General features: G+C 45.9%; 1 protein-coding gene across 3 annotated transcripts in view; it reads left to right on the plus strand.

Annotated features, from left to right (window-relative positions):
- NKAIN4 (sodium/potassium transporting ATPase interacting 4) overlaps positions 1-24,142 on the plus strand; it is a 44,662-nt gene extending 20,520 nt beyond the window's left edge. Inside the window, exons 1-7 of one of the 3 annotated variants that reach the window (XM_062504991.1) lie at positions 1,870-1,950; positions 3,618-3,755; positions 4,261-4,341; positions 12,561-12,758; positions 20,476-20,536; positions 23,579-23,663; positions 23,762-24,142. In XM_062504991.1, the coding sequence (XP_062360975.1) occupies positions 1,870-1,950; positions 3,618-3,755; positions 4,261-4,341; positions 12,561-12,758; positions 20,476-20,536; positions 23,579-23,663; positions 23,762-23,966 (849 nt within the window). In that variant the 3' untranslated portion in view covers positions 23,967-24,142. Of the gene's footprint in view, positions 1-1,869; positions 1,951-3,615; positions 3,756-4,260; positions 4,342-12,560; positions 12,759-20,475; positions 20,537-23,578 lie in introns of those variants that run through there. The other 2 variants (XM_062504993.1, XM_062504992.1) reach the window with 2 other exon arrangements.
- The last annotated feature ends 381 nt before the right edge of the window (positions 24,143-24,523 follow it).

The raw sequence follows: 24,523 nt of genomic DNA on the forward strand, positions 1-24,523 counted from the left end.
ACACCTGCCAGTGACACTGTCCTGCCAGAGCCATTGGAAAGGCAACTGGAATGGTTTGAACCTCCAGTGAGAAACTGGCCCATGTTTTGAGATGTTTTCTAGGACTTATTTCCTGTTTTGCTGTGGGCATCCCTCTATCTCAGGTGCAGCTGCCCTCTCTGGAGAAGTTTAGTGGTGTGATGCCCCTGAGCATGTCCAGAGCTCTCTGTGCTCCCTGTGTGTGGGCTGTGGAACGGGCTCCATAAGCTGCAGAACATCCCTCTGCCTTTCATCTCTTCCCCAGCTGTATAAATGAATGATGGTCCGAGAGAGAGCTTTGGCTTTTGTTGTTTTCCTGGCTAACAATTGCTTCACGTGGTAATTTGCTACTCCAGTTTCACTCAGATCAGCAGAAATGTGGTTTATTTCAAGAGAGAAAATTCTGCCACAACTCTTCTGGTTTTCGTGCTGCAATAAATCATTTAATTTAAAGAATGAAAGGTGAAAGTATACTATGGGTTAGAGAAGCAAAAGGAGCAGAAGGAATCCTGGTTTTAATGAGAGCAGTCATAAAGAAGAAAAATTTGTCCTCCTTGATGGAAAGGTCCTGTCAGCTTTGAGTGGGTAGAAACCTGTGCCACAATCTGTGATATTTCTCTTTACAACCAGTATCTCTGGAATACAATAGGCTTTCTCAATAGGAAGTGTGAATCATTGTAGGGAACACCACAGCGAGGATATTGCTCTGCACAAACCTGGCAGCACAAGAGAAGGATGGCACTTCCCTGCTCAGCAAGAGGCACCCAGAGAGCTGCATCCAATGGGACAGATAGAGCAGGGCAAACCCTGACCCTGCCATCCCTGGAGGCACCAGGACTGAAGGACACTGTGACATTCTTCACATCCCAACCCCAAATCAAGGCCAGTTTAGCCCCAGCATCAGCTCTGTTTACCTGCAAATCCCAGTTGCATTTTGTGGGTAAGCTGTGCACACAGACCTGCAGTGTAATGAGTGAAATGGTTGTTTATCAGTTTGTTTGCAGCAAATAATTTCCTTAATTTTGGTAAGTTCCCGAGGGAACAGGGGGAAGCCCAGGATAACTTCAGGCTGCATTTCCAATAGCTGGATTGCAGAATAGACTCACTCTCTGCCTGTCACTAACACAGTGTTGGAGTTTCATCAGAGCATTTGCTTGTCACCGAAGTGTTTTACAGAAAATCATAATTTATTTTCATAAATGAGGAAACAGCTTGTGTGAGCTCGCACATCCCACACCCCCTCTGCTCCCCTGAGCCAGCAGATGGGCACAGCCCCTCTCTGGACCAGCTGAGTCATGCCTGCAGCTCCCAGGTACACAAAAACAGTTAATAATGCTGGGAAAGTGGCAAAAGAAAGTAAATCACAATGGAAGGAACCTGGAGGCAAGGGAGGTGAGGGAGAAGGAAGTATGGTGTGAAGATAATTTTCAGGATTATGGGGGAAAATTCAGAGACTTCTCAAGGAGCTGTGCCCGAATCTGAAGTTGTGTAGATTGACAGGTCCATCTCCAGGGTCGTCATTAATCTGTCACTTCACAGCCCAGTCTTCCCTGGTGCAAACAAACCAGGAAACATCAGGGGGCTGTGGAAGGACAAGGTTTCCCCTTTTTATACAGCCCTAATGAGAAATACTGGTGGAGTAGAGAGTAGACAAAAGCACTCCTCCGGACATGGATTGCCCATGGAGTGGGAGAACTCATGGCAGAAGGCATGGGTAGGAGGGTCTGTGTTTATCCTGATTTGCAGAGCCCGAAGGCAGGAGGGGAGGCTGGGCAGGGTGTTACCTCAGCCAGCACCCTATTGTGTCCCCGGGCTGGGTGAGGCTCTCAGGGCACACACAAAGCCAATTAAATGCCTAATTGGATGAAGCAGCCACAGTCAAGTGTCCCACTGCCAGCCAGTCAGGATCCCGAATGTCCCAATATCGTTAAGGTATGTGTTAATCCCCTCCCGAAGGATTACATGTTTAACCTATGGCTGGTGCTTCTGAGGAGAGCAGCAAACCTGCTGTGCTGGGGGAGCAGCACTTGCTCCTGTGTGGCCACAGCACCTTCCAGGTTCTTCAAAGGGATCAGAGGGTGTTGCTTCTAAGGGAAGATTATTTGGCAGAAGAGAGAGATTTGGTGACTGTCTCCATTCCTTCCTCGCTCTCTATCCAACTTTGCTTTACTGTAGAGGGAAAGCTGCCTACCCCCTCCCTGACTGATTACCGTTAACCACAGATTTCTTTGAAATACAGATTTTTATGGAACTTTCAAAGTAGGGTTGGGAATTGCACTACCTTCCTAGCCCAAGAGAGGCGTGAAGGCAATTTCCCCACTGAGTCAGGAAGAAGGAGGAATAATGGCCATTTAATAGATGTGGCTTCTCATCAGAGGAACCTGCAGCCACTCACATCCTTAAAGGCTTTAAGCTATCACAGAAGCCTTGGTGCTTAGATCCCAGCCAGGAAAAGGTGTCACATAGCTGATTACACACAGCAGACCAGGATTACCCATGGTTAATGCCTGATTAAGAGTTAAATTAATATTGACTGTCAATAGTAAACTGTAATGATTTATTTGGCCAAAAATAAATATGAAATGTCATAATGCAATCCCAGTGGCCTACTGAGATAATTAAACGTACTTTCACATTTTGTACTGACAGGGAAGACACAGGTCAGTGGAGGGGATTGCACTGTGTTAATAAAGACAAAAAAAAAAAAAAAAAAAAAAGAGAAGATCTCTCCAAGCAAGGCTGGGCATGGGAGAAAAACCTGCATTAACAGTTTTATCCCCTACACTTAGGATTTCTCCTGCAGATATTTCATTTAAAGGCCATGGGCATGCAAAGGCCAGCAGGCAATTGTGTGTCCACTGTGCTCTTTCAGCTGCACAGAGGCTCAGGCTCAGGGCACCAGATGTTGTCTGATAGTCAGATGATGACTACAGGTAAAAAGCACATCTTTCTGCAGATACAGTTTGAAAATCAGCCCCAGCACTCCAACAGGAATGGAGTTCTATGTCTAGAACACATTGCTAGCCTTGAACTGTGTTATTAGTGCTGGAGAGGAGCACAGCCTGTCCTGGAAAACTGATGTGCTGGCACAATTTTCTTACTGGTAGCAGCATTGTCTGAGGGGTGAAGATGGAGGAGAGCATTTCCTTCTCTCCCTCACTTTGATGGATGTGTGCTGGAGAGCAGAAGCACAGGAGGTGTCAGGAGTGATGGAGTGATGCTGAAGGCTCTGACAAATGAGCTCTTGAAAGTTACACTGACATCTTTGTGAATGTATTTCACGTTCAACATTAAAGATGTTACTTTCCCTCTGCTCCCCTCTGTCCTCTGCCAGAGCCCCACAGTGCTCACCACAGAGGAATGCCCCACACAGCACTGGAGCTCAGCCATCAGAGGAGCTGCGATGAGAGCAGAGGGGAAGGGGGACGTGTAAACAAAACTTGTGTCCTACTGACCTGGTTCACAGGCACCAAATGGCTTTGGGAACGGAGTCCCACCTTCAGCTGCCACAGGGATTTGCTCAGGGAGCGTGTCAGAACCTTGAGAACAAACACTGTGGGTGCAGAATCTCTAACTCTCCTTGTCCTTCTCCCTTGCAGCTTGCTGCACTAGAGAGGCAAGTGTTCGACTTCCTGGGCTACCAGTGGGCTCCTATCCTCGCCAACTTCCTGCACATCATCATCGTGATCCTGGGGCTCTTCGGCACCATCCAGTACAGACCTCGCTACATCGTGGTGGTGAGTGACACCTTGGGGTCCCAGCACCCAGAGCCTGTGCTGCGGGGGGTGTGGCACTGAGCAGGGACAGAGCAAAGCCCTGGGAGATCAGGCATGAGCCCTGCACGCTGCTCTAGCCTGAGGTGCCTGGCTGTGCTCAGGAATCCACTGTTCAGCTGTGCTTGTGCCAAACTTGGAAGGTTTCAGGTAATTCTTACTGGTGCTGAGGTAGCCCTGCCCAAATGCTGCCCAGCAGAGAGAGAGGGTGAGGGGCTGGACAAATGCAGTGCAGAAACTCTTCCATATCTCCAGGCTCCTGCCCCTGTGTGTCTTATCAGGCAAGAGAGCATCTGAATATGGAAAACAGAGGAAGAGAAAAAGGACTTCAGTGCTGACTCAGGGCGTTCCACTGCCTCCAGCTAGAGCACACATACATCAATATAAATATGAATATATATATACACACTAATTCCAGTGACTTCCTAATGTTTATTGCTTCTCTCTCCCCATCCCCATTCCTTCCCAGTATGCCATCTGGACTGCAGTCTGGGTCACCTGGAACATCTTTGTCATCTGCTTTTACTTAGAAGTGGGAGGGCTCTCAAAGGTGAGTGCCCAGGCTTTGCAGCAAAGGGGATGGAGCTGAGTGGGGAGGGGAGGGTGGCATGGGTGAGATGAGGGGTGCTGGGAGCAAGTCCTGCCCTCCTGCCTGTGGAGAGGGCTGCTTTATCAGGGATGGGGAATACTGCTGCTTGTATGGGAAACTGAGGAGCCACTGTTGATTTCTGGAACTCTTGGTTGATCAGTGCGGGTGGTGGCTGGAATAAACCCTGCCTTCTCAGCAGGTAGAGTGCATTTGCTTTCCAGAGGTGAGAGCAGGCCTGGCAGCAGAGCCATCCTGAGGGGAGAGGGGGTGTGAGGGCCAATTCCCAGCTGTGATGCAGAGGAGGCTGAGGAGGGCTGGGAGATAACCAGATTGCAGTTGATCCTCTTGGGATGTGAGACCACCTTGGCAAGAAGGTGTGTGATGGAGGGGAGCACTGAGTGTGGCCTCTCTGCCAGCCTGTCCCAGGGAAGGGCTGCAGCAGGGTCTGCCTGGGTTGACCAGAACCAAGGACTTTGCTTGAACTCTACACCTGACCAGCTCTTGATATTTTTGTGCCTCCCACTCCCGCTGAAGACTTGCTGCACTTCAGCAGCAGGGAAAAATACCTGGTTGTTACCACAGCAGGCAAAATATTTCCTGCTGTACCTTTGGGGAGAGGCTTCCCTGTCTGCTGAACAGACAACTTCCCTCCCCAGAGGCATCTGGCTCATCTCCTCAGGACTTGACTTCCCTGCCTTAATTCTTCTTAAGTACAGTGGTAGTCACTCATGGCTGATGGCCAGGGTGTTTTGAGTTAATATGCAAAGCTCTTTGAAGACTAGATTAGCTGAGTATTGCTGTCTGCCTAATGAATGGTGAGTCAGAAATAATAAAAATGGGAGGCAGGCCCTAAATTAAGCCCAGGCTATAAGCAATGAATTATGAGTGTTGCTGTAGCACAGTGGACTCAGAGTGATTGTGGGATGCAGGTTCATTTCAGAGCACTCCACATCTGGCCTAAATTCCCAGGTCATGCATTGGAGTTGCAGTCATAATTGGAATTGCCCTGTGGTCTTATCAGGCCTACAGCAAGTCAGGAGTGGCAGCCTAAATCCTTTGCAGATAAGAAAATGTAACTTCCTAATGCCTCAATTCATCTTTATTCCCCTCTCAATTATCTCCATAAACTTTGAGGGAGTTCTTGCCCAAAACAGTGATTATTCATAGTCTGAAATCTCAGCCTGAGATGATCTTGATGTTGGCTGTGACCAACTTAAAAAAAAATAAATTATGTAACTGTTTAAATGCTCCCTTCTGCAGAGAAAATGTTGGCTTGATAAACTGCTCTGGGAGCTTCTCAGAGCCAGTGTTTGCTTCCAGCCAGCTGGATACTCGTGTTTGCTAATCCCAACCTGCACTGCAACACGTCAGGTTGCTGTTCTGCAATTCAAACAGCACCACAAACTCCATTTTTTGTGCCATAGAGGAGCTTCACCTTGGTCTGTGCTGGGACTCATTTTAGCCAAGCCAGCACACAGAGAGGCTTTATTTAGCCTATAGGGTGACACGTGTGACTGGGGACATTTTTTATAGAATTGGGCTGCAGTGTAAGTTGCTCCTGACTCAGTGGACTTTTCTCTCAGGCTGCAATGAGAAATTGGTTCATTTAATGGCAACCAGCAAAACCAAGAGAGAGTTTGTGCTTGTTTGACTGTAAAGTAGTTGACAGCCTTAGCTCTGTTCTTAATGAGTTATTCTCACTTTAAAAAGCTGTTTTGTAAGGAAAACTAATGATGCTGCTTTCCATCCTCCTCCGCTTTCACTGAAGTAATTTAGGTCTTTGTAGTGGCAAAACAAATCTTCTCTTCCACGAGAAGACAAGGATGCTTCATGGGCTGGGCTCTCCTTCTGCACCTCTGGAAATATGACCCAAAGCCAGCTGGTGTTTTATTGATCTCAGTCATGGCATCATACCCCACAAGGACATCTGGGCTTGGCTGTACAAGTGTTGGGCAAGGGCAGGGCAGTGTCAGCCAGGAGTGGATGGCAGCAGGGCTGCAGGTACCTCTGTGTGCCCCGGGGCCCTTGGGAGGAGGCTGCCCTCTAGTCCTGACAAGAAGTCAATGTGAAAGCTCACCATGAGCCTGGCAGCAGGCAGGGAGATGGCAAATCCTGGAAGAAGAGCTTTGGTGGAGAGAGGCTGATGGAGCTGCTCTGATAAACACTAACTCATTACTAGACTAAGCAGGAACACACTGGGGAGTGCTTGGACAGGGCTGTGCTCCTGTGCAAGTCCCTTAAGGGGCTGAGAGCTCTGAAGGTCTTCAGGGTGTTGTTTCCTCTGTGTTTCGTGGTGAGCCTGGGGAAATGGGAAAGTGGCATTCCTGCCAGCCCTGCACTGACCCCGCTGTGTTCTGACAAGGGCAGCCTGCCAGGGCAGGCTCTGTCAGCAGCTTATTTACAGTGAGAGCATGCAGAAAGGGCAAGGAACTCAAGAGAATGGAGTTTGTTAACTTGGTGCCTGGTAATGACAGCCCAGTGGAACTGAGACAGGTGACAACTCAGGTGGGGTGAGAAGGGAGAGAAAGGATGCAAGTGTTTCCATGTAACAGATTTAAGAAAAGCCCAGGGAATTGAAAAGATGAGGAAACAGTGGTGTGCAGTCATTGCAAACAATTCTTTGTGCTCTGCTGCCTAGATCTGATTTCACAGTGGTGAAGAAATACGGGATAGGAGCAGGGAAGTGCTGTTCACAAGAACAGGGACATTGCTCTTGTGCCTCCCTGGCTTTGGGTGCCTGGCTAGTTTAATGAACAGAAACCAGGGGCCCCACAGTCGCATGTCAGAGCATGAGTGATTTGGCAAAGGGGTTGACACAATCTCTCAGTTAGAGAGACTTTAGGTCATCAGTAGAATAAGGGCTGGTAGGTGCAATTTGACTGTTTGCTTTCCCTTACCAAGGAGTTATTTTCTGCTGCATCTTTGCTTCACTCCATTGCCTGCCACCACTTCTCACCCTCTCTTTCCTCCTTCTTGAAGTGCTCCTTTATCTTCCATCTTATTCCAGCATATCCATTCCATGTCTCCTGGCCGTGGAATTGCTGAGGATGCTGTTCTGGTCAGCCTTTCCAGGGGAGTGGTAACTAATTACTAACCAGATACCAATCACTAGTTATACTGAATTTTTTATTGGAAAGGAAAATACATTTTACTGATCACTGAATCTATTCCTTACTTCATGGAAGAGCTAAACTTGACTTGATTTCTGTCTTTCTGTTCTGCCGGGGCATTTTATCTTGGAATCTTTTCTTAGCAGAAGTAAAAGTGTGAAATATGGCCCAGCAGAACTTCCTTGGGTGGCCAGACAGAGGTGCAGCAGCACAAGTGTCTAAGGAAGCACTTCTCTTGCTGCTGGAAGGGCCCCCCCAAGCACACAGCCCATGCCAGCTTCCCTGGAAGCCTCTGCCAGTGAGCAGGCGAGTGCTGGAGCAACCTGGATTTGCAGGGCTGCTTCTCAGCCCTGGCAGGGAGGTGGTGATGTGTCTCTGAGCAGCTTTTGGCAGCGTTGCCTTGCTCTGCTCATACTCCTGAACACACTTGAAGCTCCAAGTGCTGTGCCACTGCTCTGTAGTGGGGCTCACAGCTGAATTTCCAGGTTGCTGTTCCTCCTCCTGTCCCATCTCCCTCTTTTCCCTCCATCTGGCCATTTGGGTAGGTGAGTAGCTGGGAGCTAGCTCTGAAGTCTCCAGGCTGTTTTTGCAATAATATGTTAAGCTTCTCTCTGTCTACTCGAGCATGAAACGCATCCCTCCTGCAACCCCTCAGTCTGAGTCAATTATTAAAATCCTGCTGCTAAGACATATGAGCATATGTCTGTCCAGATGCCATGCTGACTGACTCTTCATCATGTACTTGAGAAATATTCAGAGAGGTTTGAGGAACTGGTGTCCTGTATTTCAATGTCTTCCCTTTGTCTTTTCCCTCTGGAATTATTCTTCTTGGATGATGATTTCTTTTTTTTTTTTTTATCCTTCCTTTATATTCTCTCTTGTCTATGCACTGCTTTGATCTGAATCCAGAGCTATGGTGGCCTAAATCTCTTGAAATGGAAGCAGCCCTTGTGAGTCAAACGGGTGATTTGTATTTCAGGGAATCTGGATGGCATCTTACGAGGACTTTGTACCTGGTTAAAATACCAGGAGGATGGATAAATTCATGTGTATGTAAAACTGTCCCTCAACTCCTTCTAAATTTAGAACTTGGAAGCCTGGGATTTGGCTTGTAAATGCTGTGGCATTGTCAGCAAGCCCACTGAGAGACACTGGGAGTATTTCTCTGTGTCTCAAGGTGATGCAGGACTGAAAGATGAACATTATATTTCCTATTTTAATAAGAAATGTTTCCATCTAAAAGATTTAAAATTTTTCTGCCGTCAAGCTCTGGCGGCTCCCAAACGAGATTCAGTTTGTTGCAGAGCTGTCCTAGTGTGGTTTTGCCTGATAATTAAGGAAATTTGGGGGAGGCAGTTCAGAAGGCTGTTAACAGCAAGATACAAAACCATCTCTGATAGTGTCCCTTAGAAAATAATTTCAGAACAGCTTTCAGGAAGCTATTTTAGCAAAGGATCACAGCTGGCCCCGTGGGTGTTGGAGGTAGGTGTGACTTTCCCGTGGGACACACTGGGGAAAGCAGGCTCTGGGAAATGTAGGTGCAGTTTCAGTGCTGTTGTCTTCCCTCTCACCCTGGTGGCAAACGGGTGGCAGCCAGGTGCTACAGCAGTTCAGAGTGAGATGTGATTTTTTTTTGGCTGGCCTTCAAGGTGCTCCCAAGAAGGAGCTTGGATTGCTCCTGGCTGGTGTTTCCCTCCAGGCTGGAGGTGAAAGAGGCAGGGCCAGGCACACACAGATCCCTCTCCCCACAGCAGGGCTGCCTCACTGCTGGGCTGATTAACATCTCCCATCCCACATTCTGCATCTGGGAACATTTCAGTGTGTTTAGATTCCAAATGTATCACAGAAAGCTTTTGGGAAACAGCTGTTCCCTAAACCTTCTTAAACTGGCTCTTTTCTCCTGATTTTTGTGTGCTGTTCTAATTCATGGTTTCGCTTCTTTCCAAGTGTATTCTCACAAACGAAGCTGGCAAACCACAGGAGACATCCTGGAGTTATTTTCATGGTCTCCCAGCAAGCTCTGAGCAACGGGAGGTCAATTAAGGGATTTTCTTGAGTGCTCTTTTTATTGTGCTCTATCACACAGGTATCCAGGGACACAGGCAAAGGAACAGCTCTGCTCTGCATGTTGAGACCCTCTTGTTCATGCTGCCCTTGTGCTCCAGACATGCTGGTTCAGGAAGGTGGATCTGAACACAGAGACATTCTCTGATCCCAGTGTGCAGTCACTATTCACTTTACATCTGTGAGATTGATGGCTCATGAGTTCAAGTCATTGTGGCACTTTTAGAATCCAAATGTGCTGTTTTTCCAATCTGCTCTTCACTGATGTATAACTTTTAATTTTTTTTCTTTTTTTTTTTTGCTCAGAGCTGGAGAGTGATTGTGGGCAAAAAGCAGTGAGTGCTGATTGGGACCTCCTGTTCCTCCACCTGCCCACCTCCAGCCACACCTGTTCTGCTTTTTCAGGCTGAATTCACAAGTGGATTCAGCTTCTGCAGCAAAGTGAAGCCAGAGCCAAATCTCTGAAGGCTGAAGAAAGGGAGATTCTAGAAGGAAAGCAGCCTGTTTCTTACTGTGCCAAACACACACTGATGCATCTGTAAGGAGCAGAGAGGACACTGAGGGGTCTGTCTGCATCAGTGAGGCAGAAGGTTTGGGAAGGCACCATCTGTGATCTGGGAGAGGGAAGCCCTGGGGTCTGAGGTTGAGAATAGATCCTGTGGTGCCCTGGGGAACAGCTTTGGTTCAGTGCTAATGGGGGGAGCCCCAGGCACAGAAACAGGAATTCACTTGGGGGGGTTGGTTGTTTTTGGAGATTTCTTTCTGTTTGTTTGCTTGTTTGTTTGTGAGGGTTTGTTTTGTTTTTTGAGAAAGATGATTGCTTCTTTCCCCAGCCAAAGCAGTGAGAGGGAGAAGAGTCGAGCCACTTGGAAGCCTGGCTTTGGCTGGGAAAAAGCCATGAGCCTCAGAACACACAAACCTGGGGGGAAAAGAACAAGCTTTGCAGAAAATCTGTGATTTGGTGACTTTCTGAGCCATGTGTGGGCCACTGAAGGGTGAAGCCCAGGAGAGGGCTAAACTCACAACTGTTAATGGAGTTTTCCCCATTGTCTTTGCTATTCTGGCTGCTTTTGCCCCGGTGCTATGCTCCATCTCCGTGCCCTCCTCCATCTCCTGTAAAGCACTTGCCATCTGCTGTGGTGATTATATCAGGAGCTTGGCAGCTGTCTTCTCACTTAATTGTCCACATTTCTCAACATGTGCTTCCTGCAGCAGGTTTGAATAAGGGCTCTGCAGGCTGTTTTGGGGTGTCTGTGCTGGAAGGAGGGTCCCCACACGAGTGGGGCAGTTGGGGGCTGTTCACTGGTTCTCTGGCTGGCATTCAGGTTCCTGCCCCTGTGACTCGAGCTTGGCCCTGGATATGCTTTTCAGTGTCCATGTTTTATATTTGCAGAACTGTTTGGCTTGGCTCCTGTGTTGGCTGTGGAGACAGGCCCTCTCTCCAGAGGGTAATTTTGGAGCAGGAGCTTGGATAAGCTGCTCTGAATCTGTTTTTCCTTTTGACTCTACAGGGAGCTGCCACAAAGGAGCTGCCATGTGAGGTTTTCCATGTTGGGAAGTGTGAATACCCCAAGCTCTGACTGCTGCTGTTCTGGGAGCCACAACTTTCCTCCTGGGGCTGTGTAGGAGCCTGGCATGAGCAGTGTGAAATAGTTTATAGATAGGTTCTAAAACCTTTAGTAATGGGTGGGCGACGTGTGTAGATCCAGCATTCATCCCTCTCTGCAGAGATACAGATTCTCTGCCTTCAAATATTTAATCTATTCTTTAGAATAAAACTTCCAACCCCTTGCCTTGTTTTGCGGTCAAAAGGGATTGTTGATTCTGCATCAAAGTGACCTGAGAGGATTTCAGGGCAGCCAGCACTTGGCACTCATCCATGAAGGGTTGCAGCAGTTCAGCCAGTCCTGAGTTTGTCTTTTACCTGCAGGAGGGCTTTGCCATGTCCTGCAAGCTCAAAATCCCAAAGCTCTTCTGAGTATTCCTATAAATACTGCGTTCTTCTCAAGTGTGAGGAAACTGTGGTCATTTTAAAATAAGCACCTGGCTGTGCATCAAAGCCCTGCACTCCTTATGTGCATTTCACTCTGTAATGCCCTCAACTGGTTTAAAGTATTTATCTAGCAAATACAAGGGACCAAAACAAAAACCTCTGAAAGTAAAGTTGACAAGAAATTGCAGGGGAGGTGTTTACAAGAAGCTGCAGTCAGCACTGTGAGGTCATCTCAGCTGGCCTGGGGCTGACAGGAGATGCAGAAGCACCAGATGTGAAGAGTGTGGAAGGAAAACTGGCAAAAATGGTACAGGATCTTGTCAGATGTGTTAAAAGCTAGGAACAGAGGAAGATCTGTTAGGTTTTGAAACTCACTTTGGGGTTATGAAGTTCATATTTTTCAGTTGCTCGTGTTGATTCCCAGGCTGGGAAGAGCCTGGCAGGACACTTAGTGCTGCCTTGTTTACCTTTTTCCTCTAGAGTTACAGGGTTCATCTCCCAAACCCAAAACTTGAGGGTTCTTTTCTGGATGAAGAAACCACTAGCAAAATGTTCTTGGGTTTGCAGCCTGTGTCCAAACTGTGCTACAGGATGGTGAAAGATTTGTTGCAGGGCTGCCTCAGGAATGGTCCTTGCCACAGCAGCCTGCCTGGGAAATATGTTTGTTTACATTAGATAATAGGAGGAAATTCTTCCCTGTGAGGGTGGGCAGGCCCTGACACAGGTTGCCCAGAGAAGCTGTGGCTGCTCCATCCCTGGAGGTGTCCAAGGCCAGGTCGGACAGGGCTTGGAGCAGCCTGGGATAGTGGAAGGTTCTTTAAGGTCCCCTCCAAACCAAACCATTCCATGATTCTGTGAAGAAATACCAAGCCAATGCGCTTTGATCTGTGCTATCTGTGCTAGGAGTGGGGATCTCAGAAACTTAAGTTTTCCATTTATTTAATACGGCCTCCATCTGACAGCATGTCTGACACTCCCAGGTTAAACAGGGATCTCCACAATTTTTCCTTTAGGACAGCGAACTCCTGACATTCAACATCTCCCGGCACCAGTCCTGGTGGAGTGAAAATGGCCCTGGCTGTGTAAGGAAGGAGGCTCCAATGTCTGGCATCAAGGGGCTGGACAGCCATTCCTACGTCTCTGTCATCGGCTGTGCCCTGGAGTACCGCTACATCGAGGTCATGCACAGCTCCTTCCAGATCCTCATCGCGGTGAGTGCCTCGCTCAGGGGCAGCAGTTCCTCGGGACATGCTCTTTGGTTTTGGTTTTCTTTTTTCCAGGCACAGAGGTTAGCCTGTATTTCCTACCACTTATTGTATTGCCTGATTGCAGATGCCTCTGTAAATGTGTTTTGTTTGATTGTTCCCCTGTTCTTTCTCTTACAAAAAAGACCGCTTGAAACAGTTGGAAATGGGTATCAGCAAACTGATGCCTGAAGTAATGCATCTGTGCAACCAGAGAGTAACAAAAGGGTTCTGAATCATTGTTGGGGTGTGGGAATTCATGTTTTGACAATGACAGAGACCTTCTGGAGGAGGCTCCAAAGAAAAGGTTTTGACAGGACAAGAGGAAACAGCATCAAATTGCACTGGGGAGGTTTAGTTTGGATACTAGGGACAATTTCTGCACAGAAAAGGTCTGCAGTCTGGAACAGACTGCTCAGGGAAGTGGTAGAGCCACCATACCTGGAAGAGTTCTGAAAATGTGTGGATATAGCACTTGAGGACATGGTTTAGTGATGAATGTGGTGGTGATGATGGGTTGATGTTTGACTTGATCTTAAAAGGCTTCTTCCAACCTTAATTCCATGTTTCTATGAAGAATTGCTTTTATTCCCCATGACTCAGTGATGGATGGTAGAACACATACCTGCACATTTGTTGTGAAAAATCTCCAGAAAATGAAATCAACTTTCAGGAGGCAGTAAGCAGCACATTTTCCTTCTGCTGATACCGAAGATAAATTCACTAAATGTTTTCATCCAGTCTTTCCTCATCATTCTTACTCAGGCTTTTAAAAGTACTCTTCAAAAATGCAGCGTCCTCAGCATTCACTATTAATTGTTTCCCACTTTTCCATGAAATTAACTGAAACAAAATGTCCATTGTGCCACTCACTTCAGTGGTGCTCTTGCATTTTGTAGTCCACATCTCTGATCTGCTCTGTGTTGTTACTTTGGGGTTAATGGCTTTAGTTACAAATGTGAACTGGGGAACCATTCACCTTTCAGCTTTCAGTTGTGGCTTAAAAAAGAAAGGTGACTTACCCTGTTTAAATGCTGGAGGATAACAGAGATTTTTCAAGTTTCTGGAGTGCCAAGTACTTCTCTGCACGTTTTTGGTACAGCTTTCTACTGTCCTGCTCCTGCATTTCCTATTAGCTGGGATGGTCTGCATGACCCAGGGAGCTGCAGGGAGGGGGGAAGGCTCAGGCCCCTTTCTTGCCATGTCACAGAGAAGAGGCAGAGGCAGAAGCTCCTGTTTCCTGAGTTGGATGGGCTCCCTGGCACGTGTGCTGGCTGTTAATATTCCATCAGTTCTCCTTCGGGGCAAATGATCTGCATGAATCTGTCTGTGAGCTGCTTCCATGCCTGTGTGTGAGAAAGGCAAACCTGTGTGTCCAGGAGAATACAGCCTGGTGTCTTTTAGAGAGGGCTTTTAGGAACAGGATTGGTGCTGTACCTGAGTTGGGTGAAACAACGGCAGACTTTGCAGTCATAATATCCCTTTTTAGAGCACAAAGGTTTCTCACTCTTAGCATCCTTCCTGAACTCTTGAGCTGGCACAGCCACTGTGCCCTGGGCTAGAGGTTGAGCCAACAAATGGTCTTGAGTTTGTTTGGAGCAGATCTTTGTTTTTTGGCAGCTTACTGACTTAGGCATGTGGCCCTGGGCTAAGTGATCACACCAATATATAGGTCTCTGTCTCTGGCAGTGGCTTTTCCTTTGTTTCTTCCCAAAGGCACATGACAGTATTCTCTGTGCATCTGCAAAACACCACTAAGGGCCAGACTGGGGAGAGAGGAGGGAATTATAAGACAAAATAGGATTTAGGGAAATACTTTCTCTCTCTTTCTCCCTGAGATTTAAGGTGCAAGAAATTTTTCAGTCCTGAACCCTGGAAATGGGCTTAAAATACTTGCAGGCAAGAAACTCTTATGGGCTGAGCTATGTAGTGAACTAAATTTTTACTTGTTCTGTAATAAAAGCAGAGTATTGAAGCCCCACGTCTGTAACTGCTGCTGGCTCTGAAATGCTCATGAAATTTTGTCATGTGGGAGGAATGGAGCTTTTCCCCTCTTCTTTGAGGTCAGGCAAAAAGCAAGTCTTTCTCCATCAGACCTTGCCTGAAAGCAATCAGCCAGTTCTCTCCCTTTTTACTCTCTGAGGGTCAAACTCTTTGATCCCTGCCAGTATCTTTTTCTGTTCCCTTTATCTCACTTTGAGGCAGGTTTTATTATGGGCAGCTGTCCCCAGAGTGCTGGCAGGTACAGTGCTGCAGACAGGCAGGGACACAGATCAATAGCACAAAAACACAACCAGCAACTTGGAGGCTCGGGGGATGCAGCAAGAGACACGACCTAGTTCCCTCCTTGTCTGAGACCAGAATAGTCAGTTCCCTGTTAGGATTGGCAAGGGACAGGCAAAATTGTGCTTTCAGTAATTTGGTTTTGTTTTGTGTAATGCTTTTTAGAAGTTGTGGGGCGGGGTGTGTGTTCTGCTTGGTTTGGTTTCCACCCCAGATACAGCACTGTGAAATCCATGCTGTTTGAATATGCAGTGCCCAACTATGAGCACTTCATTTTTTTGTTTTTGTTTTTTATTTCTGGAATTTCCAATTCCTTGAGACTACTGAGGGACTGTACTGCAGTGTTGTGTACTTGGGGCAAGGCTCTCTGAATTCAGTCTTGAATGCCAAAGGAGATGGAAAGCAAACCTGGACCCATATGGTGAGCACAGTGTTGGCTGTCAGCTTGACTCCTGCTGATTATATCATCCTGCTCCTGGGCATACATTTGAGGATACGTAAGGTCTCAGTCTGCTTTTGCTCAGAGCTTGTCTGTACTCCTTGAAGGCAAAAGCAATTCCTTTAATCTGGAATGCAATCAGATTTGGGCATATTAGTCACCACACGTGATACAAATTGCCGTAGGGCCCAGTATGAAAATTTTTCTCAATGCACAAAACACATCAGAGGTAAAAGCTCATTGTGGCAACATCCAGAAGTCTGTTCTGGTATAGAAATGAACTGTAAAGATAATCCTACCAGCCAGGTAGGAAATGCAGCAGCAACTATTTTGTCAAGATAAGAATCTGCTTTGCTTCTGCCTTAGCAAGGATTCATCTTGCACATCCCCAGCTCGCCAGCCAGCAGGGAGAGGAGCGATTCCCAGTTCTGAAATACCTGGCATAGCTCTGGGCTGTCCATATGGTGCTTCTGGGAGTGGGGAGGGTTGGGCTTTTCCTGAGGCTCCACTGAATGGGGCAGAAATTGGAAATGTCTTCCCAGCCGCTAGAACTCGCTGCCTGCCTGTCTGTTGTTTTCACTCAGACTGACAGGTTGGAAGGTTCCCAGGGAGGCAGCAAGGCAAGCCTTGACAGCAGATGTTATGTGAGAACCAGAGCACAAGAGATGCCTTGCTCTTGGCAGAAGGTAGATTTTCAGTGGTTGTAATTGCATCCAAAGAGTAAAGAAGGTCAAGGAATTAAAGGATTTTGATTGCCTCTCTTTGGCTGTCTGGTCACAATAGCTCTTTCACAAGCTGGATTTTTCCTTTCTCATAGCAGACTTCCCTTCATTTCCCCCACTGATGTTAGTGTGCACCTTTCATTAGCTCTGATAAGAAGTGAAACCTAGAATGCATCTGCCTTGAAAGAAGAGACTTTTGCACCTATTCTCTGGAAAAAGCAGTGGCAAGTTTGTCTGCTGAGAGAAGAGTTGGAGAATCTTCACTATGACAGAGGCAGACTAAAGCTAAGATCTTACACAAGTAACACCTCCTAAAATTTGCCTTCCCATGCTTTGTGTATTTTGGTCCCTTTCTGCAGGTTTTTCTCTAATTTACTCTTTCGGGCTCCACCGCCTTAATTCAACTCTGCTTTTTTGTCTCTGAACAGTTTTCAGCTCTCTATTAAAAAGTTAACTTCAGAGGACTGAGGGGCAGGAGGATGCTCAGACATATGTTTCCCTCATTCCCTTGGGGCTCACTTGTCTCCTCCTGTCTCTCCCACTCTGTTTGCCTGCAGAGTGCTTGGGGCAGCCCGGCTCCATCCTCTCTTGTGGGGCAGCGTGTGAGTTCCCAGGCTGACAGAACACACCTGCCCTCAACATGTGTTCCTAATAAAAAGCATAATCGGATCCTTCTGCAGATTGGAGAAAGCTGGTACTGCACATGCAGAACAAGCAGAGAAACAGCAGCAGAGACTAAAGCCCTAGAACATTCTTTGGGGAATTAGAGCAGTGGCTTAGTGTCATTTTACAATGCTGACGTTTTCCCTCCTCTTCTACCTCCCCCGATGTAATTTGCAAAGATCCAAGAATTATTGGTATTTCCCTGGGATAGAGAGCTTGAACCCCTCCTTTGTACTGAAATCAGCAGCCAGGAGGGCACTTGGAGCAAGGGTGAAATTATTCCTAATTGTTGGCTTCTGTGAAGCTTCCTGTTCTCTGTTAATTGCTGATAAACTGGGTGATGTTTGGGGGCTCGACACATCATTATCACAGGTGCAGTCAGAAGGGAATTTTGGGTGTTTCTTGGACTCTGCTCATTCCACACTCCTGCAGACTCTTCCAGGGGAAAGACTGAACAATTAGGAGCAGCATGTCTCCTCCTTGGCTGTATTTCATTCATCATTTATTCCAAAGGTGAGGCATGGTGATTCCCCTGAGTTCACTTAATCCTGAGATTGTTTAATTTGAGGTTATTTAATTACAGATTAATCCTTTAGAATATTTAATTACAGTTTAGGTCAGCACAAAAAAAAAATAGAATTCATATTTATGTTGTACATCTCTTCCCCCCTTGCCATTGAAACTCTTGTTTTGGCCAGATCACAAGACAAAGGTTCTTTGCATAGAAAGTTCTATTAAATAAACAAGTTTTTTAATTGCTGAAACTCTTCTAAAGAAGGAATGGATTATAAAGGCAATAAAAAGTAAATTTTAAACACTAAGCAGATGATTTTGAAACAAAGCCAGGAGAAGGAAGGAATCAGAAGAGAAAAAACCCTCCACTCCATTGGAGCTGGAACTAGAGATTTAGGGAAGCTCACTTAATTCACTAGCTTTTGATTGGTTGGTTTGTTTTTCTGAATGCAAAAAGTCACCTTAGTCATAAAGTGAAAAATGTATGGGGTGAGCAGAATGATGGTTGTGGGTTATGGGGCATTAATTTCTGTGCAAAACAAACTTCCCAAGTGAATCACATTGCTTGGTGCTTCTGAACCGTGAAAAATGTCCAGAGCTTTATCAGGTTTGCTGTGACAGTACAGCTGATAATCGCTCCTGACTCTGCTCATAAACTGGGCAGGTAAATAATTTTCATTGTTAATTCTATCAGGAGTTTCCTGACACAGGTACCACATAAGATTTGTGTCTGCGTTTTATAGAGTATGATAACAGTGGGTGGGTTTAGGGCTGCCACTTTGCATGGCCGTTAACCCAAAGAAGACCATCCTAGAGTTCTCTTGGAGTCAGGATATGTATTCAGGATGCACCGTTCCTGCCTGGATATTTGTGTGTGTGAAAACTGTGTGATTTGACCTAAGAGGCTGGATCTTGCAACTATGAAAATGCTTCAGCAAGTTCAGAGGATTCGTGTGAGCTCCGAATTTGTTACTTGGGTTCAAATGCCTTAATGCTGGAGATCGGGGCGTGCAGAAGCGTGGCTGGACATATCTTGGAATGCTGGGATGTGCGGGAAGCGCTCTTGTTTCTCCGAGAGCATCTGTGTCAGAGCCGCAGCGCAGGGATGAGCGGGTGGTTCAGCACCACGGCCAGAGCCCGGGCCGGGAGCCCTGCGGTCCCTTGGCTTGGGAATGCTGGCCAAGACCATCGAGCTCCCCCAGCACTGCCAAGCCCACCACTAAACCTGGCCCCAAGTGCCACATCTACTTGTCTTTTAAATCCCTCCAGGGATGGTGACTCCACCACTGCCCTGGGCAGCCTGTGCCAGGGCTGGATAACCCTTTGAATGATGAAATATTCCCCAGTATCCAGTCTGAACCTCCCTGGCCATTTCCTGTTGTCTGCTTGTTTCTTGGGAGGAGAGAGTGACTCTTACCTGGCTACAACCTCCTTCCACGGAGTCACAGGGAGCATTAAGGTCCTTCCTCAGTCTCCTTTTCTCGTGAGCCCCCATAGCCATTCCTCATCTAACTTGTGCTCCAGACCCTCCCCAGCTTTGCTGCTCTCACCTGCCCAAAAACTGCCACAAACTTCAGGGGGGAAAAAAAGCCAAAACAACAATTTCCAGGTTTTATTGTATTACAGTACAAAGCAATAGGAGAGAGGAAAAAATCTCTGATACTTTGGTTTTAATTTGTCTGCCTTAAACAGTAATAGTTCTATTCAGAGACAATTCTAAAAGGCTGCAGATACAATCAGATTGGCCATTGCATGTGGCCAGAGGATTTATATTTCCCCGTAGCTCACAGGAGCTTAGCCTGAAGCAGCCTTGGTTTCAGAAATGCCCAGCAGAGGAATGAGGGAGTCCCCAGAGCTACCCTTCCTCCACTGAGGCTCTGGGATGTGCTCCCATAAGGCCCACCCAAGAGGAAAGAAGTGAGCTGCTTTCTCTTTCAGATTATTAAAGAAAAAATCTTCAAGGAAAAGCAGGGTTTAGTGCTGCTACAAAACCATTCCATTTCCTCCCAACAAGGCATGTTTTGTCAGAGAGAGCTGGAGAAACCACAAATGTTGTAAAACTCCCCAGAAGAAATCTCATTATCTTGCCTTTTGTTTTCGGGTGTGATGTATTTTTCTGTCATATTAAAAATGAATGGACTCCACTTTTCAAGCCCTCCCATGCATCATTCTGTCTCTGCTTGGAGTGAGTCACTGTGTGTTACAGCCTGGCTCTTGTTCCCAGGAATTGAGTTCACAGTGGAAAACAATTATGCCTCACAATAACTTTACTAACACAGTTACTGTCAACCAAGATCTCGCTAAGTGGGGTGTTATGTAAAGATGTAAAATGAAGGATGGAGAGGATATTTGATTAACAGGAAGAAGGCAAAGCAAAATAAGACCCTGCTGCATCAGGAATGCTTAACTCCCGTAGTACCAGGAGTTTGTTTTGTTGCTTAGGCTGAAGAGCACCTTGATAGTGAGCCTGAAGGAGGCAGCTCTGATGCTTCAGAGCTTCAAGAAACTACCAACTTACTAAAGATGTTGGTGTCTCTGAACATTTCTGCCAGTACCTCACCATTCTTATGGCTGACTAATTTTCTATTTCATCTGCATAAAAACTACTCGCCTCTAATTGGTAATTTACCCCATAAGACAGGCATGCTGAGCTGATGAGTTCTTGACATTGAAACTCTGTCTCCTGTACACTGCTGTCTGTGCCACAAGGCCCTCCCCTGTATCCCCATCACTTCTTACAGAGAGCTAACTTAGCACAGTAGTTTCAATTTCGACAAATCCAACCCAAGTTCTTGCCAATCATTCAAGCAACTGAAGGTGCTACTCTGAAGGTGAGGAAAACTTACAAGTTTTCCTTCTGGAGCTTTGGGTGTGCTCCATCAGTGCCCTCCCCAACACCCACACCTGCTCCCACCCCCACCTACAGCAAATATGACTTGGCTCCACAGTTACAGAAATGCTGCCAAGATGAGTGTAAATAGTGCTTGTTGAAGTTGTGCCCAGTGGGTTCTGACCAGGTTCACACTGGCTGATGCTAAAATTATTTATTCTCTCTCTTTTCCAGCTGGTGGGCTTTGTGTATGCCTGTTACGTGGTTAGTGTTTTTACAGAAGAAGAAGACAGCTGTAAGTACTTATCAACAGATACCTTGGCAAAGGTTTTAGTAAATTTTATTTCTCTCTCAGATGTTTGTCTGTCAGGACTGAGCTGCCATCAGACTTCTTTCCATCCCTGCCTCTGTGTGTTATGGCACTAACTGCCCTCCAAGGATCAGCTGTTTTTACTTTGAGAGTATTTTTTCCCCATGTCACTCTGTGTTAGATGCTGTAATTCTGCTACACTTAGAGCACAAAAAGAGCTTGGTTTTGGCTTCTCAGCTGGACTAAGCCTTACAGAGAAACTGGGCAGCTGCTTCTGTTCTCCAGCTCATACAGCCTGAGAATAATGATTCTGAAATATTACTGCTGCGATTAAAAGCACCTACAACAAAGCTTTCAGCCCAGGGCTCAAGTGGGAGACCTGCTGAGTCTCATGTGCCACAAGCTGAGGATGAAGCAGATCATGAGAGTTCTTGCCAAGAACCAATCTGACCACTTAATTTAAGAGCAGAGGAAGTGCTGTGTTTGAATTACAAGGAGGAAGGAGCCAGCTCCCTCGTGCTGGTTACACAAATCTCTTCAGTGACAGTCAGTCACTGTGACACGTGTCAGGGTAAAGACTCACAGGTCTGTGGGACCTGGGCAGGTATCCAGCTGATCCTGGATTGCTTTAAAACACCCTTTGGGACCAGTAATTTTACAGACAGAAAAATGGATGCATAGGGTTAAAGTAAATGCAAAGTTAGATTTGTTTGGCAATTTGTTGTTGTGTTGGGTCTAGTTTACTCCAGCAAAGGATCTCATCCAAAGGTTTTACATCCAAGTATCAGTTCTTTTAAGGCATTGATTAGGTTTGTGCAAGTAGCTTTGTTGTTTTAAAGAGAAGCTGGCATGGAGGAGAGCTGGAAAACAACAGCTTTGAACTGAATATTTGAAAGTATGTGAAGAATGTGTTTTCATAGGAGTGAGAGGAGATGCATTACTTATCTGCCTTGTCCTTATGTTTTTTTCTTCCTTCCTTCCTGGCTGAACTCGTTCTCCTGGCTTTATTGATCATTTCTTTAGAGCTTGGCAGTGCACTTAGAGAAGGTGCTACATTATAGTAATATTTTTTAAATTAGGCTGTAGTTCTTCTGTTAGCTAAATAGCTCCATTTCTGAGCCCCTGCTGAATACTGTAGAGTAATAACTTGACAGATCTCATTTTTATAGTAGGGATCTGTTAGGAGAGGCAACAACATGGAAGGAAGCTTTATCTAGGAAACACAGAGCTGGTAATTTCAGGATATGTATTTCCCCCCCCCCCCCCCCCCCCCCCCAACAAATTCACTTTCCCTCCCAGCTTCCCATCTTGGAGTTAAAATGCCAGCTTGAATAATTAACAATGACAAACCATCAATATTTCACACTCACAGGGGTAGATCCTTCCAGTGACCTGAATAAATTTGAGCTGCGTTTTAATTTTCTCTTCCATTTGTGGTTTCTTTTAAATGTTGCTTTGATATGCAGCATGAAGTAATTATAAGTGCTGAGGCACATTAATCAGGAAGCTCATGCTAATGTGATTTTCATGAGAAAACACAGCAGTAGGGCCCTACTAATGCTGAATTGTGGGCAAGAATATTTTAGATGTGTTAATGCAATGTATTGAATCACAAGGAACCACACTTAAGATTTTTTTTTTTTAAGTGTCTTGGATTTTGAGTGCCCTCAGGCTTGTATGTTCAGATGATAAGAATTGTTTTTGTTCAAGGTACTCAATAGTTAACTGAAAATTGCAGTTCTTTAAAGTTTCCGAATTTAGACATTCCACAACTGAGGTAATAAAGTTAATATCTAGTGATTTTTTTTTTTTTTAATAGGAGTCTGTTTTGATTTTAGAATACTCAAGTGCTTTTACAAATGGCTGAGAAAAGGTAAAGTTCCACTGAAACGATTTGGGAATTATCCCCACAGTTAAGTTAAAACCTCTACAGATTTCAGCCATTACCTGTCAGTTGTCCCAAAATTACAGTATCAGCATGAAGCTGTCCATCACAATGGAATTTGTCAGAATCTGTTGTCCTTAGGTTTCTAAATATATTTTAAGAAGTTATTTTTTTTCACATCCAATATATTAGTAAATATTTTTTTCTGTTATTTGATCAGTAAAAAACCCTCAGACCTCTTCAGCTTAAATTTAAAATAATAGTGCCACCTTCAGGAAAGAAAAATAAATAGGGGCTGAAATAGTTAATATAACTCTCCAGTTGTTTTTAAATGGCAGTTGGACAGGATGGTTTTCATACTTCCATACAAAATTTACTCACTTGGCACCAAAAAGTGACGCAGACTGGGTCTGTTTTAAAGGGTTTTGCAAGGCCTGTGAGGTCAGTCACAAATCAGAGCACCTCACACCCCTCCTGCCCTGACTGTGCCGGCCAGCTCTGTGCTGCTGGCTTGGCCTGAAGTCCAGGGAACTGAGACAGCCTTGGAAAACTCTTCCCTGGTTACTAAGGGAATTGTCACTGAGAGCCCTCCCCGCCGAGTTCCACTATAGAAGGGAAGCATTGTTCTGTTCCTGCACAATTAAAAGAAATTGAGTTGGCAGAGGGGACGCGAGAAATACCGGAGCTGGAGATAATGAGGTGGTTGCAGTTTTCCAAAGCTGCCGTTGTGTTGCAGGAAAGACAAGTGGGGCAAGAACATTGCCACTTGGCTGTGTAACGTTCACAGGCAGTGCTGTGCTGCCAGCTTGTCCCTGGCATTGCCTCAGGAGCCGTTCCCCAGCTTCCTCCCCTGGCTCTGCCTTTGTCTGCTCCTCTCGCGCAGTCACAGCGTGGAGGCAAGACCCAACGAGGCTTTCCTAAAGTCTTTTGTCTGCTTTAAGTTTTGTGTTAGCTGAAATCCCCTCTTTGGCACGCTTGCCCATCCCAGGAGATCCCAAAAATCCATACCTGAAAAAAATCACTTTTCTGTTCTGTCACTAATTTTTGTGTTTATGCCATGACATGCACCAAGCCTTTCTTTCATTTCCTTTCAACTTTCTGGCCATGTTTGTTTGTTTATTTGAGTTTTGATTTTTTTTCAGTTGATTTCATTGGTGGATTTGATCCATTTCCTCTCTACCATGTCAATGAAAAACCCACCAACCTTTTGTTCAAGCAGACATACCTGTAAGTATCATCTGTGCTAAGAGACTCCACGTGCTTCTTGGTTTCATGACTCAAGAGTACCACAGGTCTGGGTTTTTTTTTTTTTTTCCTCCTTGCAGATTGATTTCTCCAACAGGCTTTTCAGACATGGAAATAATGAACAAGTGGACACCAGAAGGGGTGAAACTTCCCTTTCTCAGCTCCAAAATAATTTTAGATTCTGTTGCCTCCCAAGAACTGAGCCTTCCACGTGTGGGGCAGCCCAAGAGTTCAGCTGAGAGCAGAAAAGGGAGTTGTCCACAGCAGCTTCTCTCATGCAGATAATGAAGGGCCACTGTTGAATTCCCCTTTCTGACCCCTGAGGCACAAGATCACAATTTCACTCTGTCCACTTAAAAGCTGGTTCTTAATGTGATTCTCAAACACAAAGGCCAGTTCTCTGTGTTTAAAGCAGCAGTGAGATCTGATTTTATATTCTTTAAATTGATCTGCAAGAGGCAGTTCATTCAACACATAGAAGTTTTATACAGCAGCTGCTGAGGGAGGCTGTTTTTCAGGAACAACATTACCAGAGTCCTGCCAAAAAGAAGGATGTGAGGATGGTGGAAAAGAGAGGGGCTGAGGGAAGAAAAACTTCCCTGAGGTAGTTTGGTAGATACGTCCCTCTAATTTCATGACTTACTGTCCACTTTTTCACTGCAGCACAAGATCAGGAATACAAGTAATTTTTGCAAAGCCATTGAATTCCCTGTAACTTTGGGGGTTCTATAGTGTCATTACAAGGGATGCTACAGGAGATTAAATATTGATTGCTCTCTCTTTTTTGTCACAGTGGGGTGGAATTTTTCATAGTCTGCAGAAGCTGTGCAGCTTTAAGCAGC

This window comes from Cinclus cinclus, chromosome 18 (assembly GCF_963662255.1).
Source record: "Cinclus cinclus chromosome 18, bCinCin1.1, whole genome shotgun sequence".
In the NCBI taxonomy this organism is placed as follows: domain Eukaryota; kingdom Metazoa; phylum Chordata; class Aves; order Passeriformes; family Cinclidae; genus Cinclus; species Cinclus cinclus.